This window comes from Hetaerina americana, unplaced genomic scaffold, assembly GCF_022747635.1.
Source record: "Hetaerina americana unplaced genomic scaffold, ioHetAmer1.1.p SCAF_21, whole genome shotgun sequence".
Lineage (NCBI taxonomy): Eukaryota > Metazoa > Arthropoda > Insecta > Odonata > Calopterygidae > Hetaerina > Hetaerina americana.
The window spans coordinates 7,755,276-7,780,860 of NW_027286775.1; the positions used below are offsets into that span (position 1 = coordinate 7,755,276).

The following is a 25,585-nucleotide window of genomic DNA, read 5'->3' on the forward strand; positions in this document are numbered from 1 at the left end:
GCAGCGCAATATGTTCTACTCGGTTGACGAACATCTCAACAATATTCCTGACCAGTAAGTTCATACTTTTAGTTTCTAGCAATGGTCATGGTCCGATTCATGTTGGTGATCAATGATTTCTCTGAATTTGATATTGCATGTGCATGTTACAGCCAATGTTCATGGGTTTGTACCAAACATTTATGTAACTATGAGCATCATTTCTTTCTCTATGTATCTTAATTGAGGGTGTGTCTTTGCTCCTCTTTGACGTGCCTTATATCATGTACATACACCACCCACCTGGTATTTTTGTATTGTGATCTCTGGGCAAATAAAAAGTAATAATAATAATAATACCATTGACTCAGCATCAGTTGGAATGAGGAGGGTCCTCCTCCAGAGTATCTTTCACTCAAGGCTTCTTTTCTTTTTCCCAATCCTCTTAAAAAGTGTTTGTAAAGAAATGTGTGCATGCATGTGTTTCTCTACAATTGAAATCCAAATCACAAATTTTAATGGAAAGAAATGACCCTCCAAACAGGAATTTTCTACTCTAAACTATATTTGGAGATTGTTCATACATCTCTTAATTCATGGGATCAATTCTTGGAAGGATGTTGTCTTTTGTCACAGCCTATTTTCCATCTTTCGTAGTGGACTTCCTACTGTTTTCAAATTCATAAGCATATAAAATGTTCAACATCTATGCTTACATATATAGATAGAATTATGACGATCCCATGATACTCATCACCAAAACATCAACGGGCCATTTAAGAGACCTTACTGATATTTAAACTCCCATCCCAGTCTAACCTTCAAGAGGGCATTAGCTTAAATTTAAAATGTGAATACGAGTTTTGGATAGAAGTTAGAGGTGTGTGGGATCCATATGTACACATACTTTCTAGCACCCATCCCAATGTGAGATCCACACAGATATTTGCTCCATCACCTTTTATTGATAAAACCTGTCTTTGATACGGGAACATCAATGTTATCGCGTTTTTACGCCAGGCTATTTAGTATTGCTCTCTATTGGTACCTTTACCTCTATTAAGGATGATAGTTCTTTTTCTCTCTTCATTCCTTATCCAAGACAAAATATTTTAAGTGGCCATTTACATAAATTCAGAGGTGGCTTGTGCGTTAAGATCAATTGAGATCATCTTGTATGTGTTATGTTCTTATTACCTTCTTATGAGGTAATCCTTTGTCATTTTCAGTCCATACCTAGCTATGCTGTGCAGTTTTCTGCTGGGTTTTGGAGACAGCTGCTACAACACTCAAATTTACTCCATATTGGGTGGAATTTATGCAGATGACAGTGGGCCCGCATTTGCTCTTTTCAAGTTCACTCAGGTAATGTCTTCCTCATGCTCATAGTGTGTAATGCCTAATTACTAACTCTTATTGGTAGATATTTGATTATAATATTGATCGTTGAACAAGATGGGCATGCAAGAATTTTGCAATATTGAATGTGAAAAATGCATTGGAGTCGCCATCCACTTGGCAGAGTAGGAAGACTCAATTTTTCTCAGGATGAGTCTAACTATGTGTACAAAATTTATCAGCTGACGTTGAGATCATCCGTGCAAAATATTTTCTAAATTAGCTGATACACAACCCTGTTGCTTTGCTCCTGATGTTTCAAATTTTTCGACAACTCAGTTGAAATGTAAATTCTGGAATGAAGAGGACAGGATATTTTAAGTACTTAATTATTCACTACCTGAACACTCTCCACTAAATCACAAAAATCAATTCACTATATATTGTTTTTCTGTATTTCTGATGTCAGAGAGACTGTGACAAACATTGATGGAGGGGCACCCATGAAGCATTCATCCCCTTGCCTACCACGCTTAATATGTGGACAAATAAAAATTACATAAAATTGCAATTTAGGGGAATTAAGTTGGAAAATATTCATTACAATGGTTTAATTATTCTTATTGTAATTTCATCCATTTTCCCCCACCATTCAATAGAAATGCATCTTATATTAATTAATAATTTTGAAAATAAAGGAGATATGTATTTTCCAAGAAGTTTTTGAGCTCTCCTCTGAATTTGAAATCAGCAAATCATGTAAATATTGCCGAGTAATTTTTGAGAGCCTTTATGTACCCCACACGCAACAGCAACTCTTATCCACTTTACTCAACAAACTCCCCAGAAATCACCCACCCAGCCACCAAGAAGGTTACTGCTAGTTCCACCCATGGCCCACCATACCACCCATTCTTACAGCCATTATGAATTTTTCATGCACTCTACATAGTGATTTTTATTCTACAATTTGCAGCCAAAAACCATGTCCTCTAACACTGGATTTCACCCCAAGGAAAATTTCATTATGATCAACCATACCTCCTTGGGAATTGTTCAGATACCTTCAACAACTCTTGTAAATATTTTTACTTAAGCATGGAATTATAGAATTAATAGGAGAGGATTTCATAGCAGCCACCTACTTGCAGGAGCTCAAAGCTGGCCTGAATAGGTTTGGGCCTCAGAGTAATGGCCATCAATAATGTGTGAGAAGTGTCTTATTACCGCGTAGTAGGCAAATAAACCAATGCACTGACCCTGCAGGCACCACTTTTAAACATCATATAGCACCACTAAGAGTAAACTGTGCAAATTGCTCATGCTGACCCTAAGTCAATGCCTAACAACAATATAGTCTCACTGATATCTCTCTGAATCCAATGGCATCTTCCATGCCTATCACACACCTATGCCCATTTTGTGTTTGAACCAAGTGTTGGTTATGATTAAACCCTGTCTCCTACAGAAATCAACTGCTTTCTCCCCATGGTCATTCTTCATAGCTGTAGTCCCCCACTTCATCATCATCTCTTCCTTCGCCTACCGTCACATTCCAATCCCCCATCACTATCAAATGTTTTCCTGCAGGAGCACACACTATTATGTCCTCGAACTGATCGTATATCCTATCGACTTCTTCCTCTTTATGATTGCTTGGTGGCATGTATACCTGAACAATTACTAATTTTGTCGATTCTGCTTTTATCTATGTCAGTATTATTCTGACTGTTGCTTGCTCTATGTTGAGTACGCTTTTTCCTACTTTTTTATTCAATATTATGGCAACCCCTTGCAGACTCCTGTCCCCTCTGCTGTCTATTACTCTATAATTATCACTCCAGTAATCCCCGCTATCCTTTCATCTCATCTCACATAGACCTAAAATATCTTATTTTTTCTCTCTGTATCTTTCACCTAATATTTTAAAATTTCCCCTTCCTCAACATCATCCTACCATTCTGTCATTTCTGTGCCACTGCTGCCATTTCCACTTTGCCAGTATTTCTTGAGATGATGACTGTAAGAACCTTTGCCAGGCATGATGCACAGACCAGTGGGCCGGGTCATGTGATTTCCAGTGCTCATGCTCAGTTCTATGTCCATCCCTATGTAATGAGATAATTATTTGAGGTGGTTTCCCATTGCCTTCCTCAGTCGTATTTTTAATGTGAACAACCACTGAAATCAAATCAACAACCCAAGTCAAACCAAAGAGGAAATGGAAGCATCACTAAAAACCTTCCTGTTATCCAAAGGAGGGAAATTAAAGGCAAGCCTTATACTTTGAGGAGAAATATTGGAGCAAGTGAAAGCTTAGTACATTTCAGGTTAATGAGGATTGGTGATGACAAAGCAACTGCCATTCCCAAAGAAGATGTATGCTGTTAAACTGATCAGAGTTATGGACCATTGAAAAGTGGGACCAGGGAATCATGGGTGCTTTTGATACCATTTGTTGAAGCTAAAGATCAAAAGGACCAATTTGATGGGATGTACGCAGAAGTGTTGAGGAGAAAAAGGTCATTTGGAGCCACTTATACATAAAAAGTGGAAACAGATGTATTTGACACGACCTGAGACAGTGTATTGTTTTAAAACCTGTCTAATAAATGTTAATATAGGAGGAGAGGCCCAATTAATGAGAGCAACCATTTACCATTACCTCCCCTTACACTACTTGGACATTGTTTCTGGCAAAGTGCTGACCATTGGACAACTAATTGTGTTAGTAGTGCTATGCTAGCTAACTTACAGTTATCAAAATAACTTACATCTATGCAAACACAGAGGAATAACATCAAGGTGCAGGGAATTTCAGATGAATCCAACAGCATTCTAAAGATTATTTTAAATTAAGTGAATTTTTGAGAAGCTTTTTCCACACAATTTGGTTGGTAGAAACTGGATGGAATAGAAGAAGCGCATTGTTTCTTCTTCTCAAGAGAAGGTGAAACATTATTAAGAATTAAAACTAGTTGGAATATACTTGGCTTAATAAAAGTTTCCTGTATATACATATTTCTTGACCATATCAATGCTCATTGCTTTATAAAAAACTGACCAACTTGTGCCAACTGCCAAGATGTGGTTTGGGAATCATAAGGTTTTGAATTGTGCCAACAAAAAACAAGCATTAATGAAATGCTCTTGAGTTACCTATGATTGGTTAAATATCTCATAAAGAACCAGTACATAGCGCAGAAATCTGTTTACACATTGTACTTCCTATGTGCAATAAATCCACTTATATTGAATAATCACCAAAAATATTTTTTCTAGCGGGAGTACTGACTTAGTGTCGTGATTAATTCTAACATTCAATCAAAACACTGATTAACTGCCATCCAGCTCAGAGGTAGTGATACGTAGAGTTTGTACAGCGAAAACATCTTGTGCTAACATATATTTATGCCATGGGAGCCATTATAAGAGTGATCCAATGGGGAAAGATTTATTTCCTTATTAAGGAGTTTGAAATTCTAAATATCTAGCTGATTTTTCTCTTTCTATTGCAGTCTGTTGCAGCAGCAGCAAGTTTTTTCTATAGCAGTCAGTTGGGTCTGTATGCACAGCTGGCGATTCTGGTGGCCACTGGATGTATTGGAACGCTGGCCTTCTGTTTGGTGGAGTGGCGGTCATATATTCGGGAGAAGAAACAAGGAAAGGGTGGAATGGACAACTCATGCGGCCAAGGCACTCACAGCAGTCTCTCCTAAAGATGGAAGGAAAAGTCAATGTAATCTTTCACGCTGGTTATATGTCAGCCTCAAGTTAAGCCTGAAACAGTGGAGTGAACGACAATTGTTAATTTAATTCAACTTGGCGGCAGTGATATTTTTCACTGTATAAACAACCATAGTTGGAATATGATTATCAATATTGATGATCCTGTTTTTGTCATGCTGGTCAGCAGCCTTTTTTCATTCAGCGTGATCAGAGAGGACCAAAAAAAAGCGAGGCCGAGTTCCTTAACTTGAAGAGGAATTGATTGCATTCTAAAATTTCTTGTGAACAACAAATCCTTCTATCCAATTACATTTCTGCTATGATCATCAACAGAAGTACCAAAAACACAGAATTAGGAAAGAGAAGCCAAGTCATACATAAAATGAAGGAAACGGATTGTGGATTATCAGGGGAGTGGATGATCATAGTTGTCCTGAGGTGGTGAAAATCAAGATGCAGCTCTTTACTTTACAAACGAAACCCGAGTACTGCTTAGTGCACATCCAAAAGCAGTGGGTTGACACTATACAGTGCTGTAACAGTGGACTAGACATTGTAGATTGTTATTTTCAAGCTGTTATGATAGATGGGTTTTAAATCCTTCATTTTCCTCTGTTGCCTGATTTCAGGTATTTTTTGAACGTGCTCAGTTGCCTTCAATCCATTCATTCTAAATATTCTAATTTCCCCATTGGTCGTGATGGCAATCCCAAACTAGGCAAGCATTCACATGCCGTGGGTGAGGAGTTACAATCGACTGAGGGGTCTTCATCAAGTTGCTGCAGCTGTTCTTCCTGTCAGTTTTCTTAACTACTCCAAGAGACCATTTAACTTTGTCCAACCAATCATGCCTTATACTCTTGGTCATTTGGGAATTTAATGTTGAACCAAATGCCAAAACACATACTTCACTGATTGTGGTATCAAATGATTTCTTCATGATGAATGTGGAGGCTAAGATCAGTGTAATTTCTTTTCAAGTGCCTACTGGTGTTGACTTTTGGCCCTTGGAGAGTTTCAAACTTTAATTGTAGTTCACTTTGATCCTAACTGAAAGGATAGTCTATCACATCAAACTGGAGAAAGGTGCCAACCTATATTTCTGGCATGGCTAAGAATAAGGCTGACATATACCATTGAGTAATTGTTGCCAAAAAGGTAATGATTCAATTACAAAGGGTACCTCAGGCAGAAGCTACGTACATGTAAATACCATGTTTTGGGATCACTTTTGAAATGGAAATTTGGGTCAATTAAGGCATGCTGAGACCCATCAGTTGTTGCATGCGCAGGAATTGCCAGGAAAAAGTTCGGGCAGCACCAATCTAAGATTTAACCATTTCAATTTAGGCCTAAAGTGGACTCAGATGTTTCATTCACCAACAACTTTGTCTTGTAGTTTTTTGCTGCAATAGAGAGATTAAGTCACTACCCTGTTATTTGGATTGAATGGACGTACCGTCAATGCTAGTCATTATTTAGAGGGGGCAAAGGGAAGTTGCAATGAAACATGGTTGTGGTGTCCAAATGTAAAAAGGTGCCTAATTAAGGAAAGTGTAGGAATGACAGCAAAAGTGATTCTGGGGAGAGGAGAGACAGTAAGAATGTTAGTCATGTATGCAAGTGTTTCTAATGTTGACTGGTTTGCATGAAGTTAATACTTCTCTCTACACACTAAATGGAACAACTTTCATGAAACGAATTATTCTGAATTAAAACGCTTATAATCAACCATTTGTCAATTGCAGAGGTACAATCAAAAACATTTCATGCCATTGTTATTTCAAGTCAAGAATTAACATGATGGAAAAAAATTCTCAACATTCCATTTCACTTATGGATGTATTCATAAATGTTGAAGCTATTATTCTGAGAATTTGGCACCTAATCTGAAGATATAATTTTGTGTAAGAAACTTTTATACATTTATACTCATTAATATAACAGCCAGTACTTGGTTAGGTTGGGAACAGAAATAATTATCGTTATTTGTATAGGTCATTAATCTAAAATTCCAATCATCTTGGGTAGGTACATGATGACTGAAAATTATAGTTAAGAGATTTTTGAATTTAATTTTTCAATTATCATTTCACTATTTGCATTAATTTTGATTATATTTGTTTCACCATTGATATATTTTAGAGGAAAATTTGGTAGATAATTTGGGTTTTTTGACTGGAAATTTTGGAATTTAATGAAATACAATGCACGGCCATTTTCGGCAGAGGTAAGCCTCATTTTTAATTCAGTCTGGTGCAAAATGTTGGCTGTAGCCGTGGCGGCAACAGTCAACTTTTTGCGCACCATGCTTGTATGTACCTACCCGGAATATAGTATATTTCTTCTTTGATAGTATTTGTGTATATATTTTTTAAACTTTAGTTATTTAATATCGCTTGTAATAGATTGAAAATATTTCCAACAGATTTTCAATTTTGGTGAAATTTTTTATTCCTGTCATGTGTATTTCTAGAAAGAATTCTAACTTTGTTTTAAATTTACAAAAATATCATGATTCTAAACAGTGCATTTAATGTACACTCAAGCCACTGGTCAAATTTATGTGATTATAATCTCAAGAGAAAGTGTATATTGGTGGTTTGGTGTCGAGTAGTTACCCATGTTTTGCTGTATGAACTGTTCTCAATTTTAGTTGCTGTTTATGTGAATTTATCTGAACATTTTAAACTTAGCTTTATTGATTTTGAGCAAACTCATGACACATTTTCAATTAAATGTTTGCCTATGAATATTGTTATCTATGTATGTAATATTTTGTTTATAGTCTTCCATCTTAATAGTTAATGTTTTAGGTGATAATTTATTAGTCATTGAATGTTCCCCATGTGTAACAATTTAAATATGCTCAAATAGATTGCATGTATATATTTTTAATCGAGTGGTGCTTAATGCAGATGTTACTCTTACAAATATTCCTTGATTTTAACAGAAATTGTCCAATTGTTTAACCACCACATTCCAAAAAAGACTGCTCAAGGTTAAATTGTTAAAATTTGTATATTTTTATTCATAAACTTTTATAATGTTATTAAAGTATTAAATATTAATTTTTTCAATTGTGTTATTTTGCTTGACGAGTGTTTTAAGTAGTCTTTTCCACTTGATTGTATGTTCAGCTCCAGTTCCAAAGCCAACAAAATTTACGAGATGACAAATAACATTTGAGATATTTCCCAGCACAAGATGATGCCCTCGGGAAAGCCACTGCCACAGTGCATCAAGCATGGAAGTTGAATTGTCTGTTAGCAACACAAGACTCATATTTTTGTATGCATTTTGGAGAGTGGTATGGTTTTCAGATGCATATCACGATTTGGGCTGGGAAGAGGATCAGATGGCAAGTGATAGGATGGGAGGGTGTAGAGCAGGTGTTGACAACTTTGGAAAGAAATGCGGAATGGAGAGAGAGTTTGGTGGAGCGTAAGACTGGAGATGAAGCCCTTGCTGGTGGCAATGAAAGTTTCACTGTGGCCGTTTCCATTCACTCAATTTTCTCATCTGAAGCCTTTGTTTTCTGTGTAAAACAGCAAGATTAAAGCAAAATTGCCATCACCATTCAAGCTCTGATTGGGCAAAGATATCTACCTCCTCCCAAAATGATATCTACAGTCAGTTTTTTGTGGTGATATGACATGGGTTCAATGTTGGGAGGTTGTGCACCTCTGTGTCTACACCACAGGGTTGGGCTTTGGAAATCCAACAAAGCTTCCTCATTAATCATTTACTTCTATGGCTCACTTTTCCAGGGCGAAGGAGTAATGCTTTGGACAGGGAAGCCAATTTCTCCCAGCATATATCTATGGTAGGTTAAAATGGTTTAGTTATTAAAAGAACGGTGCATTAAAAGCCTTATCACAGCATTCAAAATCTGGCCTCCTCCTCGGCTCTTCCCTTGTTGATTGGGATATCACCAATATGTGATTCCACCCAGAATTGTAGAATCCCAAAGTGTTGCCCTTGTGCCCATAATTCTTAAGTCACTGGAGACCATTAACATGAACATTACGTTTTGAACCTCAATAGTTCATGTTATTCACTTGGTACTGGAAGTTTTGCTCCAATGAGGTGGAGCTAGGCAAGTCTTTTTTACAAAAGAATTGTGCAGGTGTGCAGAAGACCTTTGTGATCTGTCCATGTGGTACAATGCACGCTCAAGCCTAAAGGTTGCAGAAAATATGTTGGAGGATATACATGGGAAGGCTCGGGTGTACCCGACCTGAAATAGAGATGACAGTAATTGTTTGAAAAATATCACTGTATTAGAAAGTATGCCATCTATAAAGCATATATCTGCTTAGTATTTGTTTGGCAGCCATCAACAGTGAATGTTTTCAGTAAATTTGTGAAAAAGGAGAATATTGGTCATCGTTATGTGATACAATACTTTTATTTGAAAGGCCTCAGCCAAAACCAATATAAAAGCTGAACTGGATTCTACTCCGGGTGAGTCTGCTCCTTCGTGTACAACAATAATATATTGGCATCAGAGTTTAAATGAGGCCGTATGAGCTGTCAAGACGAGCATCGCATTGGTCGACCAAATGAGGTGGAGATTCCAGAAACGGTGAAGGAAACTCCCAAAGTGGTACTGGTTGATCTTTGAGTGAAAGTGGGCGAGCTAGCAGACATAGTAGGCATTTCAAAAAGTGTGGTTTGGACATGAGAGAGCTGTTTGCAAGATGAGTGCCATGTGTGCTCACACTCGAGCAAAGCCAGTGTCGTGAAGATGTTTCAATTGAGTGTTTAGCAAAGTTTCACGGCAACAAAGCAGAATTTTTGCGGTTTCATAACCATTGATGAAACATGGGTGCATTACTTCACACCCGAGACAAAAGAACAATCAAAACAATGGATTATTAAGAGAAAACTGACTCCAAAGAAGGCGAAGACCACTTCACAGACACAGGCAGAAGGCAGGCAAGGTCATGGAATTGGTTTTTTGGGATAATTTTCAATTACTATCTCCAAAAAGGAAAAACTATCAACAGCGAGTATTATGAGAACTTTTTGCAACGTTTAAGTGAAGAAATCAAGCGGCCACGTTTGGCGGAGAGATAGTTGAAATTTAATGAAATAATTGACTCTGTAATTCCACACACTTTATTTTAAAAACATGACCCAGGTTTCGACGTTGAACGTCATAATCAGACCTGATGATGACGTTCAACGTCGAAACCTGGGTCATGTTTTTTAAAATAAAGTGTGTGGAATTACAAAGTCAATTATTTCATTACATTTCAATATGTTATGCAAATTCCCTAAAGTTACGCCTGAGACAACAAGTTTTGAGAAGATAAGTGTTGTTTCATCAAGACAATGTACCACCTCACAAATCCGTTATTGCAATCGCCAGAATTCATGAATTAAAGTTTGAATTGCTACCTCGTGCACCCAAATCGCTAGATTTAGCCCCCTTGGTTTATTTTCTGTTCGCAAACTTGAAAAAATGGCTCGGTGGTCAAAGATTTTCCAACCGTGAAGAAGTGATGTCGAGTGCAGTTAATGGCTATTTTGAGGAGCAAGACAGTTCTTATTATAAAAAGGGTATCGAAATTATTGAACATCGCTGGGAAAAGTGTATAGAGCTGAAAGGTGATTATGTTAAAAAATAAATACATTTGTTTCCAAAATTTTTCGTCGGGTACTTCTGGGATTACCCTCGTAAAAAATAAACAGAATCTGTAAAAAATTGGCCCACATGAAAAAGAAAGCATGGAAGCAATCAAGGGTGTAGGTAGAAATTCTGTCCAGAGTAGATGACAAAATCCATCATATGGTGTTGAGTGTTCATGAAGTGAGGTTGGCAGACATATTGTAAGGTACGATGTTTTCAGTTTTGCCCAAAAAATTAGATGGAAAAAATATTAGCTAGTTGGGTTCTGGGTTTTCTCACAGTGGAGAAAAAATAAGCAACCATGGGATCAACTTGAAGAGTAGTTTGGCACTTTTCGATTGCAATCCTGATTAGTCAATACCTACGTAAGAGTATTGCTATTGCATAGGTTGAGCGAAGAAATCTAGAAAAAACATCATTTGTCAATGGAAAAAATTCTCTTCCATCAAGACAATTCACTAGTGCACATATGAGTAGATGGTGGGTAGCGAAAATTATTGCATTTAAGTTTGAAATATTACAACATCCACAGTATTCATCAGATTTGGCCTCCAGTAACTTTTTTATCCCTTTAACTTGAATTAACGGTTTGACGGAACATGATTCACATTAAATGCAGTCATCGCCAAAACAGAGGACTATTTTGAGGAACTTCCAAAATCCTACATATTGGACAACTTTAAGAAGTTGGAGAAACGCTGAGAAAAGTACATTGAGCTGACAGAAGATTATAATAAATAAATATACACCTATAAATATGTATTTTAAATAAATTTTCCAAAAACAGAATAACTTTTTAACCAGGAATCAAGTTTGTTTCTGGTCAAGGTAGAAGCACCAAACAAGCTTTACAGGACTTTTATAATGTTTTTGATTCCTCCAGTAACTAATTAGCAATTATGAATTTAGTTAATTTTGGGCTGAGAAAAGCCAGATGCCACTTACGCCTTCTCTGAGGCACTGAAATGAATAGTTGTTGGTGGTTCACAGTGCCTTGTCATCCTGTGTTCATATGTTTCAGGAGTTACCACACAAAAATAAATATAGGATAAATGCCTGTTTGTAGGAACATGGATGGCACGCTCGTCAAAACTGATGGGGGAAAATTGCCATCATTAGTAAATTTTTCCTATTTTTTCAGTTTTTTTATAACTTTATAAGTTTTTAATCATTTAAAAATTTAATAATAATATATTTTAAACAAATACGAATTAAATTTTTCTTAAGCATCTCTAAAAACATATGAGATAAGAGCCTAAAATGTTTATGCCTTCATAGTCAAAATTACAAGTGCAGAAAAATCCCAGCCAGCCAGCAGGACGGTCAGTGCAATTTTAAAGGTTAAGCGTGGGTTGGCACCATGGACCATGAGCCCAGGGCTCCCCTCAAAGGCCCCCAAAAACAAGTCACCAACATCAATAAAAGGAAAATTTATTTATTTACATCATTATTTAACAAGACAAGCGCAACAATGGAATTGACTTTAATAAATAGAAAAGCACATAGATGTCCACCAATTCACCTTAATAACTCCCATCATGATCTCTTTCCCACTGAATAAAATTCTCTCAATTTTTATGTTTATTCAGTAGGATTTGTTTTGAATAGAAGAAAGAAATATGCATAGAATTGTTCTTCCTTCAAATTTCTTAGACTTAAAATCACAGAATTAGGGTGATATAATCAATATGCTTAATACAATAACATCAAACATGATTTACAAACTTAAAGGACAACCGGAATCTTTGGTATAGTTTAAGGATAAAGGATTAAGTAAGCTGCAATGTGAAATAAAGATGATATGATTACATAAAATTGAGGCGGAGCAATCTTGCAACGATTAGCCATTTTTTGGACAAATGATGGATTTCAAAATATTGTGTGTGCATCACCCATCTGTTTGCGCTCGTTTCCATCGTGGGTCTAAATGATGATTGTCAATGCTTGGCTACGGATCTACACCCACCAAAACAATGTTAACACTTATCAGAATGTTCAGTTTAAGATTACCAATGATTGCAGGACCTTTTGAGCTGATGATGACAGAGACCATGATGCAATTCTCATTGAATCACGGTTTCCAAAATGTCCTTATCATACCAACAGCATTTTCACATTTGCTGCGTTAACCTCCTGCACATGAAGCTTGAGTGAACATTTCAATGAGTAATAGGTGGTGGGAGATGACTGATGCTCGACTCCAGAGTTCCACAATACTAGCATGCATCTCCTTATTTAATTAATTTGTCAATATTTGACAAAAAAATTATTGTACCACTGATTTAGTAAAAAGTATATAAGAGACAAATTTTTGCAAAAATTACAATTATACGAGGGTCATCCGGAAAGTAGTACCCGTTCGTGAAATAAAGACACAAAAGTAAATATTAACAAACATAAAAAAATTTTATTTGAAAGAGGATACTTTAAACTACTTCTCAACATAATCTTCAAGCAAATTAAGGCATTTGTCATAACGTGTGACAAGTTTCTGTATTCCTGCTGCATAGTCCTTCGCCGCCAGCTCATTGAGATACGCGAGGGACCCATCTTGCACAAATTTTTGCATAATGCAGATGGTGTTTAACAATTTCATGAACAATTGTTCGAGAAACATTGGGAAAATGCTCACAGATGTCATCAATTGTGACGCGCCGATCGTTCCTCACGAATTCGTCAACTGAGCTCACCAGTTGGTCTGTAATGACAGACGGTCTCCCCGAACGCTCATCGTCGTGTGTGTTCCCCCTCCCCATGTTGAAGTTGCGACACCACCGCCGAACAGACGACTCGTCCATTACATTGTCTCCATACACCTCCTTTAATTGGCGATGAATATCACATGGGCGAACGTTTCTTGCATTGAGGAATTTAATCACTGCCCTCACTTCACAACTGGCGGCGTTCTCAATTTTTTTAAACATTGTAAACAATCACAGAAACAACACAGGCAATGCTAGCGTCACGCAACTTGGCTCAGAGAAGGCAGACAAGCCACTGAAGCTATCTGACCTCGTCCAGCGGCTACTCGCGTCGTCAGCACTTCATGCGGCACGAACGGGTACTACTTTCCGGATGACCCTCGTACATGTGGCATAAAATGTACTTTGTGTAAAAGCCATGCCAAACAATATGGCAACTTCTGGGAATGTTCTCAAGCTCTGTATTTACTAAAATTGGGAATGAGTGATTGCAGAAAACGACAATGAAAACATAAAAAGAATGAATTAGGGAATCAGACACAAAGAATGTAATTCATCTAATTATAGTAACTTTTAAAAAATATTTTTTAAAAGGGCACATTTACAAATCATTAATGTGGATGAATAATGAAGCCGTGGTTAGGTATTCCATACAATATATTGGTATCATCGCTTTTCACGTTTCCATACAATAACCAAACCATGACAGTCACTTGTTGCTAAAAGTGACTCGTCATAGTTAAAGCTAACGCCAAGCACAGGGGAGGCATGGCCCTGAAGTTTGTTCACCGTCGCTGGCCTTCCTTCACGCTCTATGTCCAAAAAGTAAACACACGAGTCTTCGCTCCCTGTCACTACAACAAGAGAAAAAAGACAAATCAACTCTCTCTTTCAACACATTCATGACCAACTGCCCTGACAATTGCAAATGAAGTAGGTATTTACTTAGAGCTCATCACTAACAGTGGCTTGAAAAACATAAATGACTTCAGAGAAATTACGTGCAAAAACAAACCAAAATAACCTGGCATTATTAAAACAGTTCCAGGCTTCAATGAGTTTAGTTATTCATAATAAAGTCAAATAATGAATTTCGACACATTTATTTCTACCAATCAATCCATGGTTCAATTGCATTTATTATGATGGTCCAAAGTTATGAAATGTGTAAACTTCTTAATTATTGAATACACAAATAAATGACAAAATGGAATTATTACATATTAAAATTAAAGTTAGCTTACAACACTACAAATGATACTCCAAATAAGTTATCTAGGTCTCAGGTTGGAAATGGAAAAGAAGGGAGAGGTTAAATGATTTCAAAAACATCAGTCATTTAATAAAACATTACCCTTCACCCTGTGGGGTCTAATCTCCACCATTCCCACGGACCAACAACGGGCAGCATGACACCGACATGGAATATCCAGCAAATGGTTTGATATTAAAAGGTTATCTCCTGCTTGTGATAACATTTTTCAGAGTTAACTCCTGATTAAAAATCCATAAACACAACCTGATGAGGAGATTACCAAAACTGTAACACTTGAATAACTTTACTTATTAGATGGATAAAGAGTAACCTTTGAATTGATATAAAAAAGCATACAAGATGAAGCTTAGTTCATACCTTCAGGAGTTTCTTGGAAAATGTATTAGGGCTACTCAATGAAGAGTGATTGTAAATTTTTTATGCAAAAATTTAGCTTTGTCATATTCTTATCTTCATGTCACAGGGTACAAATTTCATTGATTTGACCTAAGTATTAAATTAGTGTCCATTGCAAGTTGCAATGCTCTGTTTGCCTAAGCCTTGATCTGATGATGGAAATTTCTGGCTACACAGGTGTCTCTTCGTGTAACAAAGAGGAAAATGTCAGAGGGCCATGGGATCTGGAATGGGGAGGATGAGGATCAACTTCACATTGACAGTCCAGAGACAATCACCATTTCATAAAGAGTTCCATTCAACCTACTCCCCACAAACACATATCACGAGCAAATGATACTTGTGCACTAATGCATGTAAACTTAAAGACATTAAAACATTAAATGGAGGAATATACATCAGGACTCCACTGTATAATATTAAATACACGTACGCGTTCCTCCACGACTCGGTTTTCTCCATGGCTGTAGCACCCAAACGTATGGCAACCATTTGCCTCCAGATAAATCACAAGGCTACTTCTGTGTGATCTTTCAGAAGCATTTCATTCTGTCAGGTTTGCTTTAAGAGATATCGCTTATATATGTTTAGTTTCAACAGAAGTGGAACCCCTGTTCCAATCCCACACACCTGATCGGGAACATGCACCCACCAAATGAATGCAGTCCCTTGGGTCCACCTGCCATTCCGTTCAAATGGCAGGTGCTTCAAAGAAGACACTTGGCTTTTCCACATGGAATATTTTTACTACGACCAAGGTTTCGTTAAAGGATAACATCTTCAGGTCTGAACCTGAAAATTTTATGCTGTAATAAAACTTAGGTTGTAATAAAAATATTCACTGTGCAAAAGCCAAGTATCTTCTTTCATCATGAAGGATTTCCATAATGTTATGCCTAAAACTGTGTTACTTATGAAATAATAGTAGTTTTTTGGGAAGGTGACAGACAGCTAAGGTCATTTGCACAATTAGAGATGGATGGGAATGGAGGAAGAGTGAGGGGGAAACCCAGTGTGGGCATTAGCCTACTCTTAACGAAAGGTGCCATGGAGTCCACAGTTTAACGTCCCATTCATCGGACAGCGTACTCCCTCCTAGTGCTTTCCACAAAGCACCTCCAGTAGGGATTGGGAAACCACTGAAAAATATCAGTCATCTCTATGATTCGAACGCGGGCCTTCTTAGTGGGAAGCCAGTCGTTAGCCAGCACACCACCCTTATCCCCTGGTTGCAATCCTGACACGAACATATACTTATTCGTTAAACTCACCCACACAAGCTCCCTGTCGAAAAGACATGATGGGGCAAAACGTTGAGCGAACCAACTGCTTTTGATGGTGAATTATAAACTTCCTTCGGAGGACTAAACTACCTTCTTTGTCTCGTACCCTGGAAAAAAAGTAATATAAAACAATTTCATAGAACTTTTACAAGTAGAGCATTTAAATGTATGGGGAAAGCTTTTACATTAAATTAAAAAGGCATTAAATTGACAAAACCTTTACTATATGTTAATATTAAAATTGTAATATTAAAATTTCATACTCAAACTGCTATAAATTATCAATATACTAATTCAATGTAGAATTAGAAAGTGATCAGTTCCTGGACACAAATATCGGGGTCAAAATAGCTTATAGTTTTTATGAGCATAAATACATAGAATGGCTAATGATTATGCTAAACTATCACTTAAATTTTCATTTTCATCAATTCATGGGTTAATTTGTCTTCAAGTACAGGGAGAACCTTCTTTAACAATTCTGAGCAAGGCAAATAGGAAGAATGAATTGATGGAAATTTAAGCGTAATCACATCCAAATGTCCCCTGATTTTCTTTACTTCACCTAACAACTGTCAGCCACTGAGCTGAGACAGAAATCAATGAAAAAACAATATTAGAATAATGAATGAGGTAAAAATTGATATTTCTACCAGAAACGTAGCCGCTGTTGCAGTTGTTGATGGATAATTTGGCAATCAATGCCAAATGCCAGTTTGCTTCATCAACACTTCATTTAGGCGAAAATGAGTCTCATCTGATGTTTGAATCACACTCCCAGGTTCTCCTTCCAACATTTCTCTCATTATATCAGCAAAATATCTCCTCACAAAATCTAGAGGCTCAACCTCCTGGACAATCGACATTTCGTAGGGATCGCATTTTAGACCGTGAAAATGCATCTGATGGAAGAATTGATTTCCCTTGTGACTCAGCGTGTCATCTTGCACATTGGCTGGGGCTCTCTCCAATTGCACGACGCACAACTTTAACGCTTTAAAGGTGATGTGGTCGCCTTCACACTGCCTCCCAGTTTTTTTTAAATGCACATCCGGTTTTCAGGAAAGTTCTGAACCCAAAGCAAAATGGTATTGCTGGTTGAAATTGCACCATTGCATGGAATATTGAATGGGAGACGGAATTTCCTTCAAGTGGTCGTCACAGATTCTGCATTTTTAAAGAATATCTTTACGATGCAGTGCAGTATCTTCTCCGTTTTAACTAAACTGGGGCTCAAGGGGAAAACTATGAAACTTACGGCAGTACAGCCTCACTGCCAATCGAGCCAAAAACATTCAGTATCTCCAACTCATCCAGTGAAAAATCTGAATCCTCCCCTGAGAAAAGCCTTCATTCCCTCTACCATGACATACTACCAATTGTTCCAAGTGGATCACAGAGATAGTTTCTTTCTGGCTAATTAAATGCCAAGCATACTAGTTTGTATTATCAGTTACATTTTTAATCAATCTCAGTACAATACAGTGGAAAAAATTCTGTTGGCGTGGCACATCCAGAAGGAAGTCGAGATCCAACTCACAAAAAAGGAGTGGAGAAGGGGGTTCTGCCAAGGTCATTCACAGATGCAGTTTTCTTTCTCTCGCTGTCCACTAGTAACGATTCCTTCAATTGGTGTCAAATCCAAATTAAAAATACTATCATCTACATCTCCATCATTATAACTTGAAAGCACATTTCTGCACCTTTTTTCTGTCTTTTTTTAACAAATAACATATTTCAGCTATGCTCATAATTGGAGGTGAACTTTGACGGACTTCCCAACCGACTAGAATCTTAGGACTTCCAGCTGACAGCAGTACAACACTCCAAATTTGAGTTTATCCCACAACCGTCTCGCCCCACCCCCCCCCCCGCTTCCCTCCCACCACTTCCACCAGACACACCCTGACGCTTCATATTCCAGACAAACGCCGTCATATTCAGGTAAGGTATGACTGACTAGGATCTAAGTGAAAAATTATGCACAAATGGTGAGGAGTGCCCATTATATAAAAACAAAATAACTAAAAGGAAATAAAAAATTTTAAAACTAAGTCATCATTCTTTCTTCAACCAACTCAACTTTAAACTTACCCATTTAAAAAGCGAGATGGAAGAATCAAAAACACTTTACGTGTCCACAGGAAAGAATTTATTACTGCAGACTAGTTTCCCTACACTGCAGCATCATCTCGACTCAGTCCGGATGATGAGTGCAGCGAAACTGTTCGACAGTAACAAATTCTCTCCAATGGACACGCTAAGTCTTTTTGATTCTATCTTCTTTGAACTTAAGAAATGAATTTCTATGAAGTATCCACCTCGTCTATCTCTCAAATTTTCCATGTGAGACAAAAGCCACCTCATGCCTGCCAGCCACATGAGTGGCATTCTTACCTAAACAAATAGATGGCATTCGCAGCACAATTGACGAGCAATGATGGGTCCCTTGCTTCACGGCTTATCCATGCACGGGAAGAAAGGCACGTTATGGCACTGCCTTCACTCACACTAATGCGCCGGCATTTGCTCAGTCTACCGGAGCCCAGCTCAAAGAAGAATGACACTATTGTACCCTGGAAAGAGGAGAACACCCCAGGAACGCCAATGGTCAATGTAACTATCAGCACATTCTGTACATTGCATCTGAAAGACAGGCTTCTGTCTCACAAACCACCAAAATTGAGCAAAATTTAAAATAATTAGCTGCCATCAGGAAAAATTACCAACAAGAGAATTTGGGAGAGAGTGTAAAATCCGCCTTCTCAGGTTGAGTTCCACGAAAGCATTACAACTCCAAGAATGATGCTATTAAAGGAAGGCGAGGGGTAGGAATGAAAGGAAATATGGACAGCAAGCCCCTGATGTCATTAATTGCGCTCTCAATAACCACTGTTATCTCCCCTGCGTGTCAGCCCGATAGGCGAGGGTAGAGCTCACCTAGTGCCGAGCCCAATGGCACGTGAAATTCACATACCATGACGGGGGCAGTCCCTATACTTGTGCCACCTGCGGTTTTCCAGGATCATCTGGTACCAAAAGAATCACAAAGCTTGAATGAAAATGAGGGTGCCCAGAATTGTGTCTGAGAATCAAACCCGAGCCCTCTAGTGAGCAGTCCAATGTTCCACCCACTGGACTACCACTTCCCCACTCTCTCAATACACACACTACACAGTATGGCATGGGGCACATACAATAAAGTCCCTTTCCGCATCAGAGCAGCACAATTATTTAGAGTGATAAGTTTTTTTCTTTAATTGCATCAAAACCAAATTCCTACAAACGGATGGTATGTTTACTATAACTTGTAAAATTTTCAGCAAATTAACAGAAATAAGAACATGTTTGAAGATATGTTTCATTAAGTCTGAATCTCTCGTAAACACAGCCAGGCAATTTTTGATTGTTGAAATTAAGCAATTGTGCGAGCCACTTGAAGGACGGAATATGATACTCTGTGGGGGCAGTTAGATACCTTGTCGTTGCCACACCACAGGAGTCGTCCAGAAGAGTCAAATGTCAAGGCGAGAATCTTGCCACCCACTTTACTGCTGCCTCCCCGTGGATATATTCCGGTCGAAATATTTAACACAGCCACCATTCCACTTGAGTTTCCAGCATGAGAAGAACATTAAGGAAAACACGGTGATCGCAAAACTGTTACATTAGTCAAAATACAGACACACAATGAAAGGAATCTCAAATGGCGATGACCACTAATCAAATAAATATTTGGTGCTTTGGAACCTTATGTACACAAGACCACCATATTTGGGCCCATGGTGCAGTGGGCAGGAATCGGCCCTGGGGCCAGAAAGCATTTTGATGCCTATAAAATTTATACAAGCTGAATGTGTGGAGTTGAGAAAATTTACTTCAAAACATCTCCTTTACAATGTTTTCCTTTATGGGTTGGTATTCCTGGCTTCACAATGCCCATAAATAGCAAAATTAAACCAACCACCACCATCACTGGGTCACGTGGGAAGAACACCCGAACCCACTTTCTCCGAGTATATTTACCACCTAGCCAAGACACTCACTCCACATGAACATTAAAGTTCACAGACAAGGTTTCTACAGTCAATATTTTACTAGTACTGGGTGTTGATTTCACATGGATCAGGTACACTCAGTTTTTTCCTTCAATGACATGTTTACCCTGCAAAACACCCAGTGTCATCCGCACATACAAACATTAATGCAACAAAAACTCCCTCAAGACTGCAACAAAGATAATTTTACCACTTTTAAAACTTTCATATCAAATGATTTCATCCAAGTGAACTTGTATTATTTAAAATTTAGCTACCAACTTTTCCTGATCACAATTGATTTGATTTTATGACATTTAAAAGCTGTACGATTAAAATTCTAAATAAGACATTGGCACTAATTATACATCATTCATACTCTTTCTTCGAGTTTTCATTGGCAACTTACTCTAATATAGGTACATGAAATGATGGCTGTCAAAAGAACATTAAAAAATAATACATATTAAATCATAACTAAACAAAAAAGTTAAGAGAAATAAAAATGGGAGAAACAGTAATGCAAATAATGAACCTGCACAAACATTTTAAAAGCCAATAAAACAGGAGTTCTAACAAGGATGTGCTTTTTTATTAAATTACCCACTTTTCCAAGGCCATAAGGCAAACTGCATTCTTGACCCATAATTGTTCCAGGCATTAAATATGATTCAGTGCACATTCAGAGGATAAGGATACTATAACGAAGTTGTTATTGACAGGGTGGAATAGGCAGGACAGCACTTCCGCTCCGGCTTGATCCCGGACGATTCGCAGGCAACGTGGCTCACCCGTCTGCTGGCCAACTTCCCAGAGGCGAATCGTCCCGTCAAAAGAGCTGCTCACCAACAAGTCATTTGATATGGACCAATCACAGCCTAGAATGCAAATCCAACAGTTGAATCCACACCTGAAAGCCGAGCTGGATGTAATATTTCTGATCTAATATAATACTGTGGAAGAATGGACAATGCTATTATTCAATGATACAGTCAAAACAATTTTTGAACGAAACTAAACAACGTGATCATTCAGGAACAAGCTTCTGTAAGCAAGAAATTACATACAATGCATTGGTTGTTTTGACAGCTAATTTTATTCTCATGAAATTTATTGATGGAGACTTAAAATTGTCGAGGTCACTTGACTGCTTTGATAGGGGAAAGGGTGGAGAGAAACTCGACGTCGGCATTAGCCTACTCTTAATGGAAGGCACCAAGGGTAAGGTGCCTTCCATTAAAGGTAGGCTACAGTTTAACGCCCCATCCGACTGACAGTGCCCTCACTCTACGTGCTCTCCACAAAGCACCTCAAGTAGTGAATGGGATACCACTGAAAAAGATATGCCTTCTCCAGGGGTTAAACCATAGCAAGAAGCCAGTGCCGTAACATCCATGCTTGCCGGCCTAAAGGACGTGGGTTCGCTTCCAGCCTCGGTGGTTTTCCTCCACCTAGGCCACGGGTCTTTGACGTATGCATGGGAGTCTGGTGGAAGAAGGGACTGTTAAGTCTCAATTTTGACAAAATTAATTTGTTAAATAAATATGAATTGTTGGGGCCCACATTGACTTATGGATACGACGACAGCAGCAACTTATGGGGGGTGTCATACCAAATTTGAACTTGGTGTAAAACCCATGAAGGAAACTGGAACGTGCTTCATGGGGGAATTATTCATTTTTGAATTTGGATCACAGCTGCTTTCCTACACTTTATCGTATCATGACATCTAGATTTTTTACCAAGTTTAAAAATCAAAGACACTAGAAAAAAATTCCCACTAATATACCTTGTTCATCTGCTGTACACCAGTAAGGGAATGAAATGTAATTAAGACATTGTTTTCATAATGGAATGATGCTCAAAGAGTTTAAAAAGACTGCCTTCATAAATTACCTGGACAGCAATATTATCGTAGGTTTTCCGAGAATGAAGCAGCCCGAACATTAATGATGCGATCCCAATGAGCTCCTATGGAACTAAGAAAAGATATTGTTTCAAGTGATAAAAGAGGATCACATATTACATGGCATGGAAAACAAAAGAATAAGGGAATCAATGGTGTGGTGGCTAGAGCACTGGCTTCCCCATCAGAGGGCCCGGATTCAAATGCTGGAGACTGCAAATATTGTTCAGTGGCATCCCCTTTGTGGCGGGCACTTTGAGTGAGTGAGTACACCATCCGTTGAATGGGACGCTAAACTGTAGACCCCTTGACGCCTTTCGTCAAGAGTGGGCTAATGCCAATGCTGGGTTTCTCTCCACTCTTCCCATCCAACGCTAATGGTGAAAATAGTCTCAGCTGTCGGTCACCTTCCCTAAATACTACTACTACTACTACTGCTGCATAAGAAGAAATGCAAATCAGAATGTCTGAAAACTAAGAGAGAAGAGCCTGCCAGAATAGAGGGAAGACACAATATTAGAAGGCAATAGTCTGTGTTCGCCTTTACTTCCAAGTACTTTCATATGCTTCGCTTTTAATTTCAATTTCTTTTTGTCAATAATTCATAATTAATGCTTTTTATTTTCTCGGAGATGAGGGATTTAGTTCTTGTCCTGTTGAAAGAGGAGCTGAAATGATAGTGTTGATGAAATTAATACCAATAAATGACAAAGTCTCAAATGTTTACTGCAACAGCGAATTGAAAGAAAGGGATGTCATAAGTAACACTGCAAAAATTAAAATTCCATTGTTCACAGAAGACAACTATTTAGGAGGACCGAAAGAGAACAAAAGTTTGGAAGAACCCGTGGAGAACCCAGGTTTGCCCAAGAGCAAGAATTCATTAATTACAAACAGTTACACAAAAGTTAAAATGATAATAAACTGACTGGATCTTAAGAGAATACATCGTTTAATGGTATTGCATTTAAACTTGATGTCATGAATTACGCTTCAGAACAATGAAACAGAGCAGCTGAAAGGCATTTTGGCTCACCTCCTGAGGAGGAAATGATACATGAATGGAGGCAAAGGAAGGAGGATTAGGTACATGCAAATATGAGTAAAAAAGATTACTTTAATTTGATCCTTAAAGACCACAGCTTGAGGTGCATGTTAAGAACTGGACAAGAAATCAAAGCAGGAACGAGACTACTGTTTCTGTAGAATTGATTTCAATGGAAGGGAGAAAATGAGCAATAGGTATGTCCTCAAAATTCATGAGGCATAGTAAGACATCCTGATTATAGTCTTTAATCCTTTCAATTCATTTCTCATCTCAATGACATAACATGCAGCCCCAACCTCTTCCAAAAACCAAACATCTTTTCCTAGTTATGCATTTGGTTATTATGCAACGTTCTATAACCGATTCTCAACCGTACTGCATATTTAATTAAACTTGCGGTCCTCACAACAGCCATGCCAAATTACCACTTCACTCGTGAATGGCAAAATTCGATCTAACAACGTTTTCCCACAATGACCAATGGAAGACGAATTCCTCCCTCACTAAGTGTATGCACATGGTAATTTGAACATATTTTTTTTCCGTTCATCCCAATAAATTTAAAGTAATTCCATGGAAGTATTACCTACTCAATCAACTTAATACCCCCAACTGCTTTATTTACACCTATACCTAGTACTCCTGGACCCAAAATATCAGTCTTTGTCACATTTAATTTTTACTTCCAAGTTTACTGGACGATTGCCTATACTGTTTAGATTTTCTTAATGTTATTTTAATTTCAATATATCAACTACTGGCTCAGGGAGGCTGAACTAAAATTTATTTGTGGTTTCAAAGTATCAGAATACCTGTGACTCCTTTTTCATGACCATTCAGAATGAAGAGCACTTTGGGCGGAGCACCAGCCACATCACAGACGGAAACTAGGCCATCTAGTGATGCACAGCACAGTCTAGACCGGTCATTGTTGCCGAATTTAATCATTGTCACCGCCTGTGTGTGCTGGAAAAAAAGGTATTTTGAGATTTTCACTAGGTCGAGCACAATATGCGCACCTATTTCATGTCAACTTATTTACTTATATTCACTCGTCCAGAGAAATTTAAATAAGTGTTTATTCCAAGCATTGAAACTTCCTTATACTATTATACTTATTCATATTCTGCATAAAATATTACACCATGAATCCCGTTCCCCACCAGAAACTTGTGAATAGACATTAGAAGGCTAATTCCAGTCCCATACATCCTAAATATTATAGAATACAGTTTGCAGGTTCAACACTTCTGCATTTTCATTAAATACTATTATACAAAATGGTTCATAGGAAATTGGAGGGCTCCACTTTTTTAAGCTAAGTCACTGTCAGCACTTAATTCAACGTTGTTCCTTGACTTACGCTCCAGTCTTGGCTATTTCAACTTCAAATAAAACACTCAGTAAATCTTCGATAGCATTCGCCTGAAAGAAATTGTCCTTAACCAAGAAACTGCCCAACCTGATCAAATATATGATGAACTCCAACAAAGGCATAGTTTTCGGCAATCGTATTTCCTCCAACAATAGCACGAGACGCTTCTGCTTGCTTGGTAGGAACGACTTCTCCCTGTCCCAAAGTTTGATAATTACTTGCTTGTAGTTTAAATATGTCTGGGGATTCACTGACCTGTTCAATTAATTGCAAGGAAAAAAACCTCAGTGAGTTGAAAAACGCATATAATGGTGACTGTCAACAGTTTGTCATTTCAATTACCCTAATACTGCTCCTGGCACTTGTGCTACGACTCTTCTGGGATATCTGGTCAGCGGGAACGCCATACCTTTGTTGTAGAAGCTGACCACGTAACCGTAAATAATGTTTCCGTACAGTGGGATCCTGAAAACCAAAAGCCGATATTATTGAAAGCACTGAACATTTGACCCTATTCGTTCACCAATAATACTAAAAACATGTAAAAAATATGAATCCTAACCTCACTTCCATTGTATTCTCGTAAAAGCTGGTTCCTTCTTCTTATGTATAGAGTCCCTAAAAGAGTAAACATCAAATCAAAAGAAAAAAATTACTTCTTCAGTTGGATGAAAATATTAACTATTTCCCCAGATTGGGTATAAATAATGACAAAATTCAAGTAACCTACTAAAATTCGGGTGATTAGGAGCTCTGTGCGCATTGTAACGAGAATCTAAGGCGAACACCTGCTGCTTCCACAAGGCAGCCATTTGCTCGTTTCCGGTCAAAGTATAGTAAAAGAGCATATTACGTATTCAGACAGAGGAGTCTGTTTT

The 25,585-nt window shown here is 37.9% G+C and overlaps 2 protein-coding genes across 2 annotated transcripts in view; one reads left to right on the forward strand and one right to left on the reverse strand.

Moving 5' to 3' along the window:
- Positions 1-8,042, forward strand: part of LOC139688644 (UNC93-like protein MFSD11) — a 134,553-nt gene extending 126,511 nt beyond the window's left edge. The window contains exons 7-8 of the mRNA XM_071586209.1: positions 1,209-1,344; positions 4,836-8,042. Of these exons, the coding sequence (XP_071442310.1) occupies positions 1,209-1,344; positions 4,836-5,036 (337 nt within the window). The 3' untranslated portion in view covers positions 5,037-8,042. The remainder of the gene's footprint in view (positions 1-1,208; positions 1,345-4,835) is intronic.
- Positions 8,043-13,750: 5,708 nt separating this feature from the next.
- On the reverse strand, positions 13,751-25,519 carry LOC139688629 (WD repeat-containing protein 13-like). The gene is made up of 10 exons (XM_071586186.1): positions 25,438-25,519; positions 25,270-25,325; positions 25,050-25,172; positions 24,795-24,962; positions 24,145-24,298; positions 21,077-21,256; positions 19,820-19,962; positions 18,739-18,917; positions 16,330-16,448; positions 13,751-14,240 (listed from the first exon to the last, which is right to left on the reverse strand). Exons 1-10 carry the CDS (start codon positions 25,517-25,519, stop codon positions 14,053-14,055), a joined length of 1,392 nt encoding a protein of 463 aa, XP_071442287.1. The 3' UTR covers positions 13,751-14,052.
- Between the last annotated feature and the right edge of the window lie 66 nt (positions 25,520-25,585).